The sequence below is a fragment of the Grus americana genome, chromosome 9 (assembly GCF_028858705.1).
Source record: "Grus americana isolate bGruAme1 chromosome 9, bGruAme1.mat, whole genome shotgun sequence".
Taxonomy (NCBI): domain Eukaryota; kingdom Metazoa; phylum Chordata; class Aves; order Gruiformes; family Gruidae; genus Grus; species Grus americana.
Window position 1 is genome coordinate 3,285,387 of NC_072860.1, and position 18,709 is coordinate 3,304,095.

General features: G+C 41.8%; 2 protein-coding genes across 4 annotated transcripts in view; one reads left to right on the forward strand and one right to left on the reverse strand.

Moving 5' to 3' along the window:
* MYO7B (myosin VIIB) overlaps nt 1-11,417 on the forward strand; it is a 51,442-nt gene extending 40,025 nt beyond the window's left edge. Inside the window, exons 40-49 of the mRNA XM_054835950.1 lie at nt 1,853-2,008; nt 4,826-4,931; nt 5,078-5,191; nt 6,043-6,130; nt 7,138-7,244; nt 7,719-7,904; nt 8,742-8,858; nt 9,596-9,679; nt 10,392-10,511; nt 11,267-11,417. Of these exons, the coding sequence (XP_054691925.1) occupies nt 1,853-2,008; nt 4,826-4,931; nt 5,078-5,191; nt 6,043-6,130; nt 7,138-7,244; nt 7,719-7,904; nt 8,742-8,858; nt 9,596-9,679; nt 10,392-10,511; nt 11,267-11,350 (1,162 nt within the window). The 3' untranslated portion in view covers nt 11,351-11,417. The remainder of the gene's footprint in view (nt 1-1,852; nt 2,009-4,825; nt 4,932-5,077; nt 5,192-6,042; nt 6,131-7,137; nt 7,245-7,718; nt 7,905-8,741; nt 8,859-9,595; nt 9,680-10,391; nt 10,512-11,266) is intronic.
* Nucleotides 11,418-13,925: 2,508 nt separating this feature from the next.
* LIMS2 (LIM zinc finger domain containing 2) overlaps nt 13,926-18,709 on the reverse strand; it is a 34,768-nt gene continuing 29,984 nt past the window's right edge. For all 3 annotated transcript variants that reach the window (XM_054835980.1, XM_054835979.1, XM_054835978.1), the window contains 3 exons: nt 18,463-18,511; nt 18,201-18,276; nt 13,926-17,394 (listed from right to left, as the gene is read on the reverse strand). In XM_054835980.1, the coding sequence (XP_054691955.1) occupies nt 17,247-17,394; nt 18,201-18,276; nt 18,463-18,511 (273 nt within the window). In that variant the 3' untranslated portion in view covers nt 13,926-17,246. The remainder of the gene's footprint in view (nt 17,395-18,200; nt 18,277-18,462; nt 18,512-18,709) is intronic.

The window sequence follows — 18,709 nt, forward strand, 5'->3', positions numbered from 1 at the left end:
CAAATGTTGGAGTGAGACCTTCCCTTCCCCCCTCTTCCAAGCAGTGCTGTGGGGCTCACCTTTGCAGAGCACTCAGGACCACTGATGGGCAGTGGTAGGCCCCAGAGTAGAACTATTACTCATCTCGTCTGAGCTGCAGCTTTGCTCCCATCAGCATTCAGTGCTCCTCTCTGTGCAGTATGGAGTGAGGCAGGCAAGGTGTAACCGAAGCCCTCTTACTCCCAAGGCAGTCTGTGGAGAAAATATGGCACTGCATAGACTTCTTGCATGCTTTCAGTGACTGCACTGCCAGTCCTCCCTTTAAGTTTCCCAATAACAACATTTCCCTCCTATAAGCATGCAGTTCACACTAGATCTCTTACTACCAGTGAATCCTTTTGAGTAGTTATATTAATTAGGTTACACAACTGGCTTGCAGATTGGTTACACAGGCCCCTACACAGGCATAAGTCTCTGAATCAGGCTGGTGTTTGCTTCCCCACTCATAAAATAATTTGACCTACTTTCAGGGGAACTGAATGGCAAAAAGAAGCTTAAAATAATACTAATTATTAACAAAGTGGTTTGTCTGTTTCTAGCTGCATTGTGTCACTGCAAAAGCTAGAGAAGGAGCTTCTATTTGTTTATTTTCTGTCTTACTGTTCCACAAATATTAAACTTAGTGGAACTATTACCATGTGTGTAACTATTAAATGGTAAATTTCCTCGCCCACAGTAAATCTTACAGGCTATTTAACTCAGAGTCTGTAACCATGGTGCCAGTGCCATGCCTGATGCACTCTACCAATTTAGTCCTGTGGGTCATTCACTGTTTTGAGAGGGATCACTGATGTGGAAAAAACAATGCTTGAAAGGTGGCTATTTCCATATATTTTCATTAGAACAGCTAGAGCAACAAATCCTTCATCCTTCCCAGGCTACTGCCCTGTGGACCATGTCACACTCTCACACAGACACAAACACCACTGATCTATGGAGTATAAATGGGATTAAAATAGTGTGTCTCCATCTGTAAAATTAGAAAAGTAAATGGGAATAAAGAAGCCAGGACCTCTGTCTTGAGCAGTCAGGTGCTCATTCAAAGGTAGACCTGCTGGCTTTCCCAATCAAAACCACTTCACACCATTTAGCCTTTCAGAGCAATCCCTGGGACACAGCTGAAGAGTGTTCTGCTCCTGGCTTTGAAGGCATGATGACTGACCACCTCCTGGCTGCAGAGCCTTTCTTACTGGTGAGGGTAAGATGCCAGAAGGGCTTCGACTGCCAGATTTCACAGATCCAGATGCCGGAGGAAATAGCTTTCTGCCTGAAAATGGTACAAACTTGATCTGGAGTTTTGAAGAACTGTAACTACCTCATTACACAATGCCATCTACCTGCTCATTTTTCAGAGCAGGAGCATACGTAAGGGAAAGTCACTCACAAGCAAAGCGCTTGTGCTCTGAGCAATGCTGGCTACCACAGAGAGCAGGTGAATACAAACAGCTGATAAAGCACAATCCAAATACATGTGAGCATGAGCAGCAAACTGACAGTGGCTTTCCAAGAGGATAGCACCAGGGTCACTGCTGCCAAGATGACTGTTAAACTGGAGCTTATATTTATTCATGAGATTTGCAACTGTCATGAATATTTCATGAATATTTATCAGCCAGGATTTAGCATTGTCTTCAAATACATTGCACAGAAAACGGCTGCCTGATCCTGCGTGAAGGCTACATTGATTTGCAACGCTCTGCTGAATGGCACAACATACCACGATGGGAGTCCATTTCTCTTCCCCGTAGCTGATGTGTGGTCAAACAATGAATTATACGTGGCTATAGCAGAACCATTTGCTTTGTGTTCACAGGTACAGCGTGACCAAAGGCTGGCAGCTCCTTTGGCTCTGCACTGGCCTGTTCCCACCCAGCAAGTCACTGCTGAAACATGCCCAGAAGTTCATGGAGACACGTCAGAAAGAGACACTGGCCCTGGATTGCAGTCAGAGGATTCAGACAGTGATGAGGTAAACAGTTCAGCGTATAGCCAGCTCAAAGTGTAAAAAAATCATGAATCAGGTGCCAAAAAGCACATGTGCTAAAATATTAAGACTCTTACTTTCCTTTCTCTCTTTACATCCTTTTTTTTTTTTTAAAGTCATCATTATTTTTAATTATCTTGCGGACTTTGAACCACAAAGAGAGGTCTGTGTCACAGTTTCATGTTTTTCTTTCATGGAGTTAGCAACATTTTTAAAAGTTCAGCATCACACATAATCACTTGACTCCCAGAGCTGAGTATTTCAAACATCCTAAAGCGCATGCAGCTTGAAGTGAAATCCTGCATTGTCATTGATGAGGTCCTGACCTTGCTTTCCTTTGGTGAGGCAGAGTATCTTTATCCCTCTTACATGTGCCGGAGGATTAGTCTTGGGTTTGTTGAATCTCAGTAGCACAGAGCTGCATATGCGCAGCTAAAAATACAGTTTTACTCACAGTGGGGCGGCACCACTGAAGTCACTGACATCTGCAGAGTGCTAATCTGGTTTTCTGATGGTGAAGCAAAGCAGATTCGTGCTAGGAAGACAGGATCAACAGAGTCATTTCCTATTCTTTGAAGAAATCCAAATGAGCAAAGCCCTGAAACTTAGATGGCTACTCACACCAGGGTACTTCTCAGTCCTCTAGGCATTGTCTCTGTCCTGGTGAGGGTTGAAGCAACAGAGCCTCCAGCACACAGTGCTTCCCAAGCTTCTGAATGGCTTCATGGGGTAATGTACTTTACATGACCAGAGGTAGTGGAAGGGCTACCTCGTTTTCAGGAAGGATCAATTGAACTGCAGGGGCAAGGTTTCCCTAGATTCCTCCAGACACTAGAACTACCCAGCTTGACACTCTGAGAACACAATGCTTTGGCATCAAGGTTAACCCCAGCCTTCTCCCTTTTGATGCTGCTGTGAGTTGCCACAGACCTCTTCAGTAAGGCAGTGCCCAATGATTTCTCCCTCCAGCACCTCCATCCTCCCCCTTCTCTTAGGCTAGGCCCTGCGTTTGGTCTGTGGGCCCTGCGGGCCAGGCTCGAGGGGAATGCTAACACAGTGGCTGTCCCCCTTGCAGCAGATGGGTTTTGGCACTGCTGGGGAAATGTCACTGCACATTGAACTTGCCTTTGAAGTGCCTGAAAAACGCATGGTGAGGAATGCTATTCATTGGGGTTTTTTTCTATGAAGACTGAAAAATTCCTGCCTCCCTATATCATGTGCTATTCATGCTCTAAGCCCTGTTGAGCTGTATAGAGCTTCTTTAGAGTGGGGAAACAGGGAGGGGAATTCTATCTGCTAAACTGACCCAGATCTGGAGCCTGGAGGATGGGAAGAGGAACAGAGACAAGTGTGGTTTTCTAAGAGCATTCCTTTTCCTAAGATTAAACCTGCACCTGCTTACAACAGAATAGAACAGAACATTTCAGTTGGAAGGGACCTACAATGATCATCTAGTCCAACTTCTCCCTGTAAGTAACCTGCTCTCTTTGGAAAGAGGAGAGCAGGCAGCTCAAGGGACTGACCTGCAATATGTGGAGTGGAAGCCAACTGAGCCCTTGCGTACACCTTTTCCTCCATAAACAGCTTTACAGCTTAATCCCCAGGCTCCTGGCCAGGGAACCAGTGAGCACCATGATGGGCGTTAAGCAGATCTTGCCTTGGCAATGAATTCCTAGCTGAGGCTGCAAGGAGAGATGGCTCTGTGCCTCCAGCCAAGTTACTGCACTTCTGTGGTCTCCTACGGCCTCCCTCTGCTGTAAGTCAAGGAATAGATGACTGAGTAGGGGAGGTCCACACTCCTTACAGTGCCTGTACAGTACCAGAGCACATGCTGTTCAACTTGGTTTACAGTCAGGTTTTCCTTCTCCAAATGGAACTGCTACTTTATTTAATGGAAAAAAATTAGTTTTCAAATCATAGAATGATTTGGGTTGGAAGGGACCTCAAAGATCATCTAGTCCCCCATGGGCAGGGACACTCTCCACTAGACTAGGTTGCCCAAAGCCTCATCCATACGACTAAAGCTGGATGCCAGACTAAGCTCTCTTCCTGAGAAACTGACCCAGTGTGTGAGAGGAGTTTGACCCATAAGCTGCAGTGTACAAAATTTCCAAACAGCCTGCTCTGTGCCAGAGGGCAGGAAAATACCAGCCCCAGAAGGTAATGTGCTAGATTTGTCCTCACTTTAACTGTATCAAGGTTTTTGCATGACTCAGACTTCAAGGCCAGTTCCTTTGCTTTAAAAGGCAGCTCTGCTCTGAGGTATAATTTCAAAGAACTGGGATTGTACAGCTTAAGAGCACCTCTTGAGTCAGTGATTACATGCCAGCTCTTATATAAAATGTAATGCTTCTAGCGGCCCTCCAAACTTTTCTGGTACTTGCCTCTTGAGCTGTAACTCATTTTGTGTCTGAATGCATATCTTTTTGCTGATGGAAGAATTAAATAAAATTCATTTCTCCTTGTGGCCACTATCTTCACACTTCAATAACAGTAAGGAAAAATGTCACTGAATACATAGAAGGGGTGATGGTACTGGCTAGAAAGGTGCCTTATTCATGCAAGCTCCCTGTGGAGTAGAACACTCTTAATATACATGCTAATAAGACCCTCAGTGTCTTGCTGTTAATACATGTTAACACTGTTCATTTGCATTGGGGTGAAGGTCCATTAGAGTCCGTCCCATGTCACAGTATAGCAATTTGATAGAGTCTGTTGTTCAGACAGAATACTGTTGTTGAACTCCTCAAAGATTAAACATCCAGCACTGATCTCTCTTACGATTGTGGCCGCATTTTCCAGGAGTGGCTCCAGGAAGTGGGCACCTCATCCTGTGGAGGTTGAGGCCATCTTACAGAACAACACAAAGATCTCACACAAGATTTGCTTCCCCAATGAAACAGAACAGGTGAGAACTTACTTGTTTTCCCAGCCTTGACCATTTTCACAGCCACGTGAAAAGGCTTCATGCTTCATGCAGAAGCACGTTTCAAGACATTCAGTGTTCTCATTTCTTCCTCTCCTCTGTGTAACAAGAGTCTTGTTATCTCATAGACATTTGATGTGGGAACAAACACCAAAATCCGGACTCTGTGTCAGAACATCGCTTCCAAATTGCAGATGAACTCCTGGGAAGGTTTCAGCCTCTTTGTGAAGATTGCAGACAAGGTAACTCTTCTCGACTATGGCAGGGTAGCCAGACTCCCCCTGCCTCCCTTACTTATTTACCAGACCACCTAACCAACCATATATGAAGCTAAGCAACAGAGCAGGTCATTACTGCTTCTGTCTAGGGATACAACCTAGATTCGAACTTTTAGCACCTGACAATTATTTTGAGTCTCTTGAAGGGGCTGGATGGAGAGTACCAGTCTACTGGTACATAGTGGATACTAAAAGCAGAGGAGACCCGGGCTTTCTTGCAGCTGCTGGGATAGTAGCAAATTGCATGTTGCATACTGCTGGATTCAGCCCTTTTCCACTCAGGTTTTGCCCAGGAGATGTGCTGCACATGTACAGTACCCACTAGTGTTAGGGAGAGCACTGGCTGACCAGCGCCAGTTGATTTGTCTCTAGTTTCTCAGAAGCTTGCCTTGCCTGAGTTGAAGCTTGGGTTGGCTGCCTTGGTGAAAGGTCCCTTCTCTCTGAAACTGTGATCAAGGCAAAAGCAGCGCTGAGTCCAAGCACAGGGAGCTTCTGATGTGCAAACCTGGTATGTGCCAATATTTTACAAAGAGGAGATGGCTAAGAATAAAGTAGGCATCTTCAGCTTGACTTCAATAAGCAGGTTGGAAAGAAAAAAGCAACAGAAGATGCAATAAAAATCCTCATTTGAGCCTTCCTCCTCCCATTTCTCTACTTCTTTCTCCTTGCTTCTGTCTTTCCTGCTGTAACTGCACTCTCTCACTGTAGACACGGAAAGAAAACTCAGCCTGATACTTGGGTGTGTTAGCACAGGCAGTATTTTATATGATCTGATGATCCCTCCTTTCCCCGCTTCATTGCTTGGCCTCTTCCAGGTGATCAGTCAGAATGAAGCAGACTACTTCTTCGACTCACTAAGGCAGGTGACAGACTGGAACAGGAGGAACAAACCAGGGAAAGATGGTAAGGAGAATGCCAGCATGACAGGAAGCTGCATGAGATGCTGTGTTGAACTGGGGAGACAGCAAATTTATCCAATAGGATAAAACATCTTGGGGGGGGGGGGGGAAATCTCTCCAGAAATTTTAAATTGGCACCAAAGATTTTTTGACCTGTTGTGTCCAAAACACACAGCTGGATGCACACAAGTTAGGTTGATCCTCTTTACAGTCCAAGGCTGATGCATTGCCAGATCAGCTATCAGGCGACACATGTAAATAGGTTCTTCACACAGTGTCACTCCCATTCCTTTGGTTGTTAGAATATTGCTGTCTAGATTATTACCTGGTGATACCAAAGCACAAGTTGTATTGCCAGGGGAACACTTGTTAGAATACAACAATATAACACCAATGACAGCAATTCTTTGCATGTTACCCCCATGTATAACGTACATTTTGAAATCTACAAACTCAAACTCCACTCAAATTTCATATTCATTAATCCTGACCTTTGCTTATTTCAGGACAGCTGAAGTTCAACTTTCTGAAGCAGTGTCTATGCATCTGAGACTTTCTAACTTCCCTCTTCTCCCCACAGCTGATGCAGCTGATATGGAGCTCTGAAAATCACAGCATAAAGATGTACATGCACTAAATCACAATTCATTTCTGTAAACACAGCCATCAGGGACTGTACCTGCATCAGTATAACAGAATTCAGGTGTGCTGCACATTGACAGGCAGCTGTCATAAGCACCAAGAAATAACAAACACTTGCATTGCTAGCATCCTCAGCTTCTTCCTCCATCTCTGAAGAGCCTGCACCTTAGATCACCGCACAATCAGTGTCCAGGAACTGACAACTAATCACTTCCTTGGTCATCTAAAAATGGCCTTTTGTACTTTTTTGTTAGTAATTTTGTAACTATTAAAACCAGAATTACATTTCTGAAGAAACTATCAAGCCATTTAAAAACTGCACAACTTCACGGTGATACAGAGAATACTAACAAGATGTTCTTTCCTTAGGGGCTACTATGTCTGTGGCTTATAAAGTGTACTTCATGAGAAAGCTGTGGCTGAATGTAACTCCTGGGAAGGACCTGAAAGCTGATTCCATTTTTCATTACCACCAGGTAACCAGCTCCTTAAAGCATAAACATAATGGCAGGTAATGTGATTCAAGAAATACTCCTGAGAATGTAAGCCTGCTGGAGTATTGCCGTCTCCCTCACTAAGGCCTGCATTATAGACCCTCGAGAGGAATGCCTCTGGAGGACACAGCTCAGCCTCAGGAGCAAATTTATTTCTCACAGCATCCACACCTTAGCTATATTGCTTATGTTAGGAGCACAGCTTCCTAATCTAATTGTTCTCTGGAGGTGCTCGTCTTGCTCCACAGTTGTATGGAGAATCATAGAATGGTTTGGGTTGGAAAGGACCTTTAAAGATCATCCAGAGAACCTCCAGAAGGAGTCAAAAGTTCTTGGGATGCCCTCGGCCTGTGTTTGGCGAGACTCACATCCTGACCTCACAGACTTAGCATGCTAAGTCTAAGTCAGTGTTTGCTTCAGCCTATTCTGTCTGGATTCAGAACTGGTCTCTTCCAGGAGTTGCCAAAGTACCTCAGAGGCTATCACAAGTGTTCCAAGGATGAAGCTGTCCAGCTGGCAGGGCTAATTTATAAAGTGCGCTTCGACAATGACCGCACACAGCTGCCAACCATCCCCAAAATCTTGAAGGAGCTGGTGCCAGACAATCTGGTCCGAGCAATCTCAACAGATGAGTGGAAGAAGGTAAGAACATCAGTTTTCATTAATCGTGCTACTTCCACAGAGCTTTGAGAAGACATCGAGACACACTACTTTTTGATCTGACAGTCTTTGAAAGCACTATGGAGGGATGCTACTGGATGTTGCTGGTTTGCCTCCTACAACTGAGATCTTGCATCCTCTCTACCAAGCCTCAGAAAGATATATGAAAGATATATTGATTTGAGATGTGCATTTTTCTTGGAGATGCTAATCTATTTTCAGTGCCCAGAAGAGCTAGAGATAGGAAAGTCAGTGATGGGACTGGGGATTTGAGGATCTTGTAGAGAAACAGAAAATGAAGATGTGTCCTAAATATTTCATAGTTTGGCCAGCAAATCAGACATCTTGTACCGTGTGCGTGTTATTCATAGCAAAAGGCTCTTTTCTCCACCAAAAGACAAGAAAGTTTCAGCAGGTACTTACCACTTAGTCCACTGAGGAAGACACAGGACACTATTTCAGATACAGAGGGAGAATTCACCGTACATGTTTCAGCAGAAAATGTGATACGTGTCTGTGGGTGTTGAACACTGGCTTTCTGAATTTTGTTTCATCCCATACTGCTCCTCTGCCCTGAAATCCATTCCCTTGGGCTCCTGGACTTCCTTCAGCCAACTTGTTAGTAAGGAGCACTGGGGAGGTTCTGGCTTCACCTCGCCCCATGGCATGGTAGGCTGTTTTCATTTTCACAGTCTTCTGTTGCTGTGGGCACAAGACTGATCTTGGTGATGGTCTGTTGATGTCTTTAGTGCTAATGCTGGACATTGGAAACATGTCTGTCTCCACCTGAATAGGCTTTGCATTCTTTTTTCTAAACAGAGCATTACTGCAGCATATGGCAAACATGAAGGAAAAACTGTGGATGAGGCCAAGATTGCCTTCTTGAAATTGATACACCGGTGGCCAACGTTTGGATCAGCCTTCTTTGAGGTGAAGGTAGGTTTAAAAGCCTGTAGTAGACTTTGGTAGTAGACAGCACAGTAGTAGCCTGTAGGCTTTGGTAGTAGACAGCACTAGGGGATACGGACTGACTAGAATTCCATATCTGTGTGAGAATGCATTAGAAAGCTGGCTACCCATCATCTACTGAGAAAAACTCAGTTCCTTGAAAGTGGGGAGATGCGTTTTTTATCCCCTCTGAACTATGCCTGTTATTTACTGGCTACGTTGTTGTTCCAGTTGTAATACTTAATAATACAACTACGTAGTGGATGGGGTCTTTTAGCTATATAGATATTTAACTGTCCTGTTGTTGTTCTCCACTACAAAATGCTGCCAAATCTTCTATCTCTGGGGACACTTCCCTCAGAACAGAACTGTACTAATCCTCTCATTCTGCAAGGGATACTTCTGGGAATAATTTCCCACTTGCTACCTTTAATTTCTCCTCACTAGGCTCTTAACTGGTTTGCAACCAACCATTGAGCCTATTATCAGATAGTCTAGGAAATTATGGACCGGATCCTGCTTTTATGTAGCAGCTGCACAAGTCATCAATATATGGCCAAAAAAGTCATCCTTAGCAATAGTTACACAATATGTAAGAGTTTTGTGTTTCGGTGTTTATTTGGTAAAGAGAGCAAGCAGCACTGGACACTGTTAAAAGTCACCATGCACCTAATATGGATAATTTTTTCTTTTTCTGCTTATCTTGCTCTGTTACTCATTTATAGCAAACCTCAGAGCCAAATTTCCCAGAGATTGTGCTGATCGCAATCAACAAGCAAGGAGTCTCACTGATACATCAGAAGACAAAGGTAACAGTTGCTTCTCAAGTGTCTGTCTAAGGAAGGATTTCATTGAGTGTGCTAATTTAGGGACAGCAAAAGGACCTTCTCCTTGAAGGAGAGGATAGAGTCCCTCTATTTATTTTCTGTGTAAAACCGAATAAAATGTTATTGCCTCAAATCACTTCTTTGCTGTTTCTGCACTGGAAAGGAAACAGTGTAGAGCATCTCTGAAAAAAGAAGTGGTAATCATGATGGACCTGGGCAAAGGGGTAAGATCAGGCAGATGCACGGATAGTGCACTAGAGAATTTGCTTCATAAAAATGCTTTGCAGAAAACCCAAACTGTCTAAAAGATCAGGTCGAATGACAGCATTTACCAGCTCTCTAACCCAGTCTGATCTTAACAACTTCCCTGGCAAAAGCATTTTTTAATATCACTATTTGCTTTTAATAAGAGAACATATATCCAGCGAGTTTTAGATTACTGTAAATATAATGGCAGTGCACGAAAGCAAAGATCAATATATAATGAAAGGAAGTCTCATTAGAGTGATTAAGACTCACCTGTTTGGTGAAAATACAATATACCACTGTTCTGGATGCAAGACCTACCTTGATCCACTGTATTTATAAATGAAATGGGAAAGAAAAAAAATGCTCAGGCTCTACAGGTTTTCTTACATAACATCCCATTTTCATTTGAGAAATGTTGCATAGTTCAGTTTGTTTCCCCTTACAGGATATTTTAACAGTTTACCCCTTCAATAAAATCTCCAATTGGAGCAGTGGGAGCACATACTTTCACATGACAATAGGGAACCTGGTACGAGGAAGCAGGATCTTATGTGAGACATCTCTGGTAAGAAGAGTTTTGTTAACTTATACACAAGAAACTCCTAATTTTTCCTTTACATCCAGAATTGCTACAAAACAGACATTAAAACCAGTGCAGATACAAAAATCATTCACTGCTAGGTCAATAAAGTTGCAGTTCAGAACTGATTCAGTGCTACATAACGCCATCTGAGGTAAAGAAGTAAGCCATGAAGACAAGGAAAAATAGTAATTTCCCCAATTCTTCCCATACATCAAAATTCTATCTGTCTGAAGCATTAAGAAAAGACTGCACTTACCCACAAAACCACACAAGAGGCTTTTCATCTTGCATGGTTTGATACATCTATGCAGTAACACTATCCTTGTAAGATTTTACACTTGTCAACAAGTGGTTCCACCTTTTTAAGAATTGTTTTCAGATTGTCCACAGGCTCAGACAAGCATCACTGTATTGATATTTAAAGGTAAATTTGTAGTGATAATATAAAAACATTTAAGGGCTAACTTCTCTCACAGAAAAGCTTGGATTCCTAAGTACAAGATGTCAATTAGCTGGAATGACAAGGAGACAGTAGAGCTATGCTCTGTAAACTTTTTTAAGTCTATGAAGGGAAGAGCAGAGGGAAGAATAGATAAATAATTATCAAAACAGTGATAGGTGTTGGAAAAGGAGATGTCCATGCAGGGGAGAACCTAAGAAGACGACAAAACAGGGAGGAAATGTTATTTTTGCTTCTGGAGCTCTTTGGGAGATGTAAGACTTTTTTCTTTCAACAGGGTTACAAAATGGATGACCTGTTAACATCCTATGTACGCCTGCTAATGAATGCTGTGAACAAACAAAAGAACCTCCCAGCCTAACAGTGGAAATAGAACCCATGACCTGTATCTGTGCCAAACTACCTATAATTTCATCTCCCAGAAGAAACGCTATTTAAAAAATATTAATCTTGATGATCAGTCTTCCGATCACACACTGAATGAACTGTGCTGCTGAAATATGACCACAAGAGTAGCTCAAGTGACCATGTGCTTTCAAATATCTGTAACACTTGTCTGTCTTGGATGTAATAAAAGAATTCCATTCAGATTTTGGATTAGAGAAATTTTAGCTGGATTTTAATGTAATATGGGGGCAGGAGGCAGAGGAACCCTAGTATGAGAGCCTCTTCTGATACTCGAAGTCTCCTCCAGTCTTTAAGACAGACATACTTTAACAGTTTTCTTCCTCTTGGAAAGAAAATGTCCCCTTGTTGCATATGCTTTTACCAAATGCATAAACTCCTTGAGTCTTTGCAAACAAAGGTAATGTTATTTTTTTCCTCCTATTGGAAATTCTAAGAGTAAGAAATGCTCTTTAGTTGTAGGATAGCTGGACACCTTGGAAGGTAAGATGCAGGTTTTCATCCTTTTATCACTAGGTTATGTGCTGCAAGTTACAGTAGGCTATGCCAGCCAGTTACTGTCAGAATTTAGCAGCCATTCCTGTGTGCTGCTAAATTTGCAGGCTGTCCACTGGTTTACCATTGCCTTGGTTAAATTAAATGGTTTTCTTTCATCCACATTTTATAATGCACTTGGAAACTAACAACTGCTTTCTACCATGCAGTTTCTAGTAAGCATAAACAAACCCTGATATGGGTCTGGCTTTTGGGTCCAGTACTTTTACTCAGTTCCTGCTATTTCAAGTTATAGATGTGCTATTCAGTGCAAATCAGAATCGAAGAACTCAGTCTGACAGGCATCAGTTGAAAAGAGACTTTTCTGCTCTATAAAAATGTTCTCAGCTTGGAGTTATGCAGACATTCATTCATGAGACAAGAATAATAGCTTTAATTTCTCCTCATTTTTTCTATTTCCTGTTTAGCAGACACTTTGAGTAGTAAAATTTGATTCAGCACTTGTTCATCTCAGACCTTTGTAAACACACAACTTTGGTCCTACATGTGCTCAGAACATGGAAAGCATACATGCATTGTGGTGGTCGTAAGCCTCGATGCTTACCCTATCAGAGAACAAGTACTCCTTCCTCAATGATGAGCCCTCCCTTGCTCACAGTGAAACATGGATATGTCTTAAAGCATTTACACCAAGTTCCTTGAGACACGATCTGGCAGTGCTGCAAAAGCAGCTCTGCTAGATCTCTCACTGTAATTTGCCAATGTATGCACAATGGTTCCCTTGTTTCCTCAGATGCGTGTGTGTGTGAAATTCAAACGCTAATGGGAGTTTTGTACATGGGTGGTAGGGAAGAGCCCCGCTCTCTTTGTGCATCTAAATGAGTGCCACACTTGTCAGAATAGTTGATCCTTTTGCAAGCAATTAGATATTCCTGCTGTAATGTCCATTGCTGGCAATGGAAACTTTTGAGACTAATGACTTTGAATTGTTTTGTCATCCTATATCCGATCTAACTGGCTATAAGTGAGAAGCGTTCAATACTTCACCTGTACAAAAAGAAATTTTGCAGCTAAACTGTATTGTTTCTGGTTTTTCAATAAATACCGCAGAAAATAAACCACTACGTCTTTTTTAACAAGAAAATTGAATATTCACTCTAGATCCATGTATTCTAAACCTACCAAATATCTACTACAGCCTGTAAATGATCAAAACATCCCATCTACTCATCATATACACAACACAATTTGTGCAGCACAGCCTCTAAATGGATGATACCCCTTTCCGCACATCCTCATCAACCAACGTATCACCACAGAAACAGCACAGATCCAAAACATGAATTCACCACAGCAGCACATCAGATTTGTGCAATCCTCAGAGTTCCTCCGAGTGCGTAATGCTCTCTGGCTCAGCTTTGCAAACGTAATTTTTTTTTACTGTACAATAGACAACTTCTTTACATTTTTTTGGTGAAAATTTAAAATGTATTACAGTTAACTTTATTACAGGAATGTAAAAAGGTACAATATTGCAACATTTCAAGCCACAATCACATGTTTTGGTTAGACAGCACAAGCAACGTGTGATAAAATGAGAGCTTCACACAGTGCAGAATCCACACTGCTCATCAAGGCCTGAACCAAGGCAAGTAGCTGCTAATTCTTTTACTCAGTCTATACCATCCTCAGCACTTAATAGTGCTTTACAGACTAGTACAACCACATTTATTACATGTCTGCCTGCAACCTATTCCTTCACCATCCAACCACTTTTTTAAAAAGTGTCAGTCACATCATCTAATACAAAACAAGCAACATCTAGAAACTCTCCGTACAGAAGGTTGAACAATATTTGCCGACATTGCAGAGTGCTGTAAAAATAAAAAGCAGGATGCAAACCCTAGAGAGCAGATTAGGTTGCCATAAAGAAAGATTGCAAGTGATTAACATACCTTTTTAATGCAAACAAGCTTCACATACTGTGGTTTCTAAAAGCAAAACCATTTTCAAGTGTATTCAGTGAATATTAGTGATTTTAATTCAGTATGTATAAATAGGAATGTAAACTATAAATGTATATAATGAGACTACAGCTTTTAGTAAGTGTAGACTTCTGAGCCAAGTTCAACCTTGATATAAATCTATACTGTCCAGTGGTGTGATACCTAGGATGAATTTGGTCAACATGTCTATTTACAGCAATGGAAAAAAGCATGCAGCTTATTTCTGACCAAGACCTTAACTTTACTTAAAAAAAAGAAAAAAAAACAACAAAACCCCCAAACAACCTGCCAGACTATCACCACACTATAATGGAGACTATAAGTCTCCATTATATTCTACTTAGTTTTTAAGAAATGGACTCAAAGAAGTAGAGGAAGATGCATTTATTTAACTATTTATAGTTATTTCTCCTACTCCTTCAATTCCACTGTCCCACAAAAGGTATGTCAGTAATATTCACTACTGTTACTCTGCACATTGCAGGCTATGGCAGCAAGAGTGTAAGAAAAACAATTGTGAAAAATTAATAATTTAAGAGATACTAAGACAACATCATCCTCTGCTAATATAGAGATCAGGGAATATGATGATTTTTTCCCCCACTAATTTTGGGAAATGCTCTGAAGATAAGGACAGAATCCAAATCATAGAGAACTGAACAGCTACCTTATCAAAGAGAATGATATCAACTGTCCTTTGAACATTGAAGCTTACTAGGTCTACTGAATTTCTAAACATGAGACAAAGTGAGAGCACACACTAAATCTCTACTTGCAGTACAAAAGTTAATGCCATTCACCTCTACATACATGCATTTTCCATTGCTGAACTTGCGCGTGGCCACTGAAAGAATAATACCTATTGCCTGCTAGTTAGTCTTCCCATATTTACCAGTAGCTATGCGGCTGTGTGTTCTCCACCATCTTCCCAGGAGGCTGAAGATACACAGCTGCTCAGATTTAACATTAAACATGGCCTGTGATTATAGGAACAGACCTGAATGCTTTATGCTGAGAAGAATCTGCATAACATACTGAACTGCACCTAGATCAGTAGTTCTTGTGTCTTATGCTGTGAAAAAAATGCCAAAGAACAGGCTTACAAGACTAGTCTTTGCAGTGGCCACATACTACTGCACCAAAAGACATGCTGCTCTTTGTGCCCTTAACTAAAAGGCCATTTAAAGGCTGGTGAGAGAACAGTGACTAGCCATGTGTTCTCCTAAAGCAGTAACAAAAGCAGCTACTATTACTGTAATCTACAGTGCATATTAGTCAGAAGAGGATGGAAGAATTCTACTGTTAAAATTAAGGCCTATCCCCTCATCAGTGTTATAGTGAACGCAGTACACCCCAGTTAAAGTTTATGGTAATTTACAGCAATGAAAAGCAAAGCTGCTGAAAGAAATTGAATTAGCAAAGCCAGTAAGTAGCTAAGGGATAGTCTTGCATATTGGATTCTTACCTGCACACAGTTAGCTGGGATTTCCTACCACTGCTGTGATACCACTGGTGCAGTTTCATGGGTAGAGGCTACAGCAAGCATGTTAACAACTATGAATACTTTAGCAATTATCTTGTTTAGCTCTGTTCCAGCAGAGTGTGATGGCAGTTGGGATAATTTTAAGGTGGATTATTGCCCCGATCCAGTTGCTGCTCACACATACAGAAAGCAAGGAAGCTTTAATGTCTTGCTAGCTAATTCACCCGGGGCTGCAGGGTGGTGCCTAGGCCCACCTGCTGTGTTCATTTGACCTACTAAACTAGCCACTTTTTGGAAGATTTAAATCATGCAAGGGACAGCACTCTTCCAGTGTCTTTCATGCTGTCCACCTCACAAAAAGGTCAGGCACAGTCCCCAACCACTCATGGAAAGGGATTTTCAGGCTGCTCAGCTTAGCTCAGCACAAGAAACTATGGGGACACCTCCAGAGGTCTCAGACGCTCACTGTGACTATACAACACACCAGTGGACTCACAAACAGCACTGCTAATGGCTCACCCCTAAAGACATATCAAGAATGTTCAAAACAAGTTAAATTTCTCAGCACCTTGGGTTGTACTAGCAGAGGCAGTAGGACCAGTGAAACTTCACCAGTGACAGGCAGAACTACAGAGCAGAATTATATGCTTAAAATGTACAGATTCATGTCTGAGGTCCTCTCTTTAAGTACACTCAGGTCTTAAAAAGAAAAGTGATGGGAAACTCTTATTTGGTGAAAATTTTAAGAAAAATACTTCCTGGGTTTTTCTGCATAAGACCACATTTGCTACAAACTGTAAATATTAGAAATCCCTTCATGTAACTGGGCTTTCTGGAGTGTGACCTATGAATGAATACTCATCTTTGAAATAAAGTGAGAAGAACTGGATTTGAAACTGAAGCACTTAAATCAGTACCATATTATCAATTGGATTTCATCCTGCAAAAGGGTAGCCGAGGCTCCAGCCACACTGCCTCAAGAAATGGCAGCTATGCCAGTGGATAGTAAATGGCTTTGTGTTGACCCCTAGAAGCCCTAGTACCCATGTAGTGGTAGAGAACAAACTGAGAAAATTATAGTGCTAGTTTCTACCAAAATCTTTTGCTTCCCATAGCCACCTCCTCCTTAAGGAGAGCCCACCTATTCCGAAGAGGCCAACACAGCCTTGAGACTTGAAATCTCCTTACTACTGAACAAGGAAGCAGCAAAGCAAACTTCTTCAGCAGTCTTAACATTAGTCCTGAGCCAGACAAGCAGGCAGATGCCATAACTATTGACTCCTGGGCTTTCCCAGCAACCCTGCAAACCAGAATGACTGTACAGCATCCATATATGCTCGTTAGATATCTGTAGAAAGACCAGAACATTTTTGCATGTAGCAAGGAGTGAAAGCTTTCAGAATATTTGCCTACATATTAAAAAAATTTAAAAATGTCTTCACCCAGGGTAAGAAGAGAAATTTTTATACTTTAACTGAAAAAGAGCAAACCCCACATTTTTTCCCACCCCTACACTCAACCACTGTTTCCAAATGCCTTAGACTATAGAGGAATGAAGAGAGAACTATAGCTCAATTGAGGAAGGAAAGACTGTGTACAATTCAACAAAGGCAGAATAAGTTGTTATTAGCAAATTAATAACAGCCTGTAAACTGCTCAAGCAGAAATCATATTCCTCTTTCTGCCAGTGTTAATAAACAATTGCTTGAGTAAAGGGATAGTCAAGATGCAAGCTACATTACCAGAAGCAGGGGAAGGTACTACTTATCTCTGGTTTCACTTGTTCTTAGTAATTGCCTCTGTAATCAACAGCTGCTGTGAACAGCAGCTTGACTGCAAGAGCGCAGTCAGTAGACTGACAGACCTGTTTAAGCAGAGTTTAAATCCAGAGCTTTGGGATGTGCCTTCTTGGATGCCAGCTCTGACAACTTCTTCAGGCGTTTCTTCAGCTCCAGAGGGAACTTCTCATAGCACTTCTTGCATACAGGCTTCATGTCAAACTCCACAAACTTATTCCTTTAACACAAAGAACAGCGGGCTATTAAAATGGTACTTGCAAACTATATGCTTCACTAAATCAAGTCTCCATGCATCTGTGTAATTGCTGTTATTTGTGTTCTACTGCATGTATAAAACAACTCACTTCCGTGCCTGGTCATGTAAGTTCCTCTTATCAGGGAACTAGGGTCTTTAGTATCACTAATTAAATAAGGAGCAAGGTTTTGCTATATATTTGTATGTAACAGTCTAGAATAATAATGCTGTTATCGTAGAATGGAAGTGTCACTTCAAAGGTCCTCTTTGTGATGAATTAGAGCTCCTTCATGTACAAGGCCAGTGGGGTTAACCCAGCATAGTTGGATAAGGGTTTGAACCTGAGAAAGGAAAAATGTAGGATTGCTTTGTTTTCCATCCCTCTTCTACATATTTGAGGTAAGTAGCATAATATTTTCTTTCAAAATAATCTACACAATTGCAAATACTGTTACTGAGGGGAGCATCCAGACGAAGGAGACATGAGGCTGCACATATTTCAGGACAGGCAGTTACTTGAAGTTTAGAGCCTTCCCTCTGTACTGCTGAATGAATTCTCCTCTTACCCAACCTTCTTACAGAATAGATTAATGAAGGAAAATAAATCAGAGGGAATGCCAAGTCCCAACTCCCTTCTAATTCTGAAATCAGTGGAATTATAATCACCTGCTCCCACAGAGAAAAGGTATATTGCCCCTCAGAGAGGCACCGGCTCATGGCTCCCCCAAGCTGATACCCTGCCTTAGGGGCAAATGTCTCATAGGTCCAAAATATAAACACTGACTTACTTCAGTGTAAGCTTGATGTTGCAGGTGGAGCAGGAGAAGCAATTCACACACCAGGCCTTGTTAAGAGCTGATACCACTGCAAAAGCAAAAGCACAAAATAAGAGGAAACTGCTGGATTATTTGAATTCGGATTTGTATCCAAATTCAAATGAGGCCAGATGTGAAAAGAAACACTGGTGCCTTGCAACTGTGGGACTGCAACAGCTGCACGAACAAATGGAACAAGGACAGCAACCCAAAACAAGGAGAGAACAAATCTTACCATCTCCCTCTATCACGTGGCTGCAGTTGTAGCAGACATCTCCAAAAAGCTGCACAGCAAAAGAAATAAGAACAGGAACTCATGTTACTGACTACTTATGCTCCCCAAATTACACAGCTGGTGTGAACATTAAATTCTAACAATCAAAGAATTCCCAGACATTGCAGTAGCCCCCAAATATACCAATTTAAATCTTCTGAATAACTTCTCATACACTTGCCAAACAGTCTATGTTCCTTTGGATCTC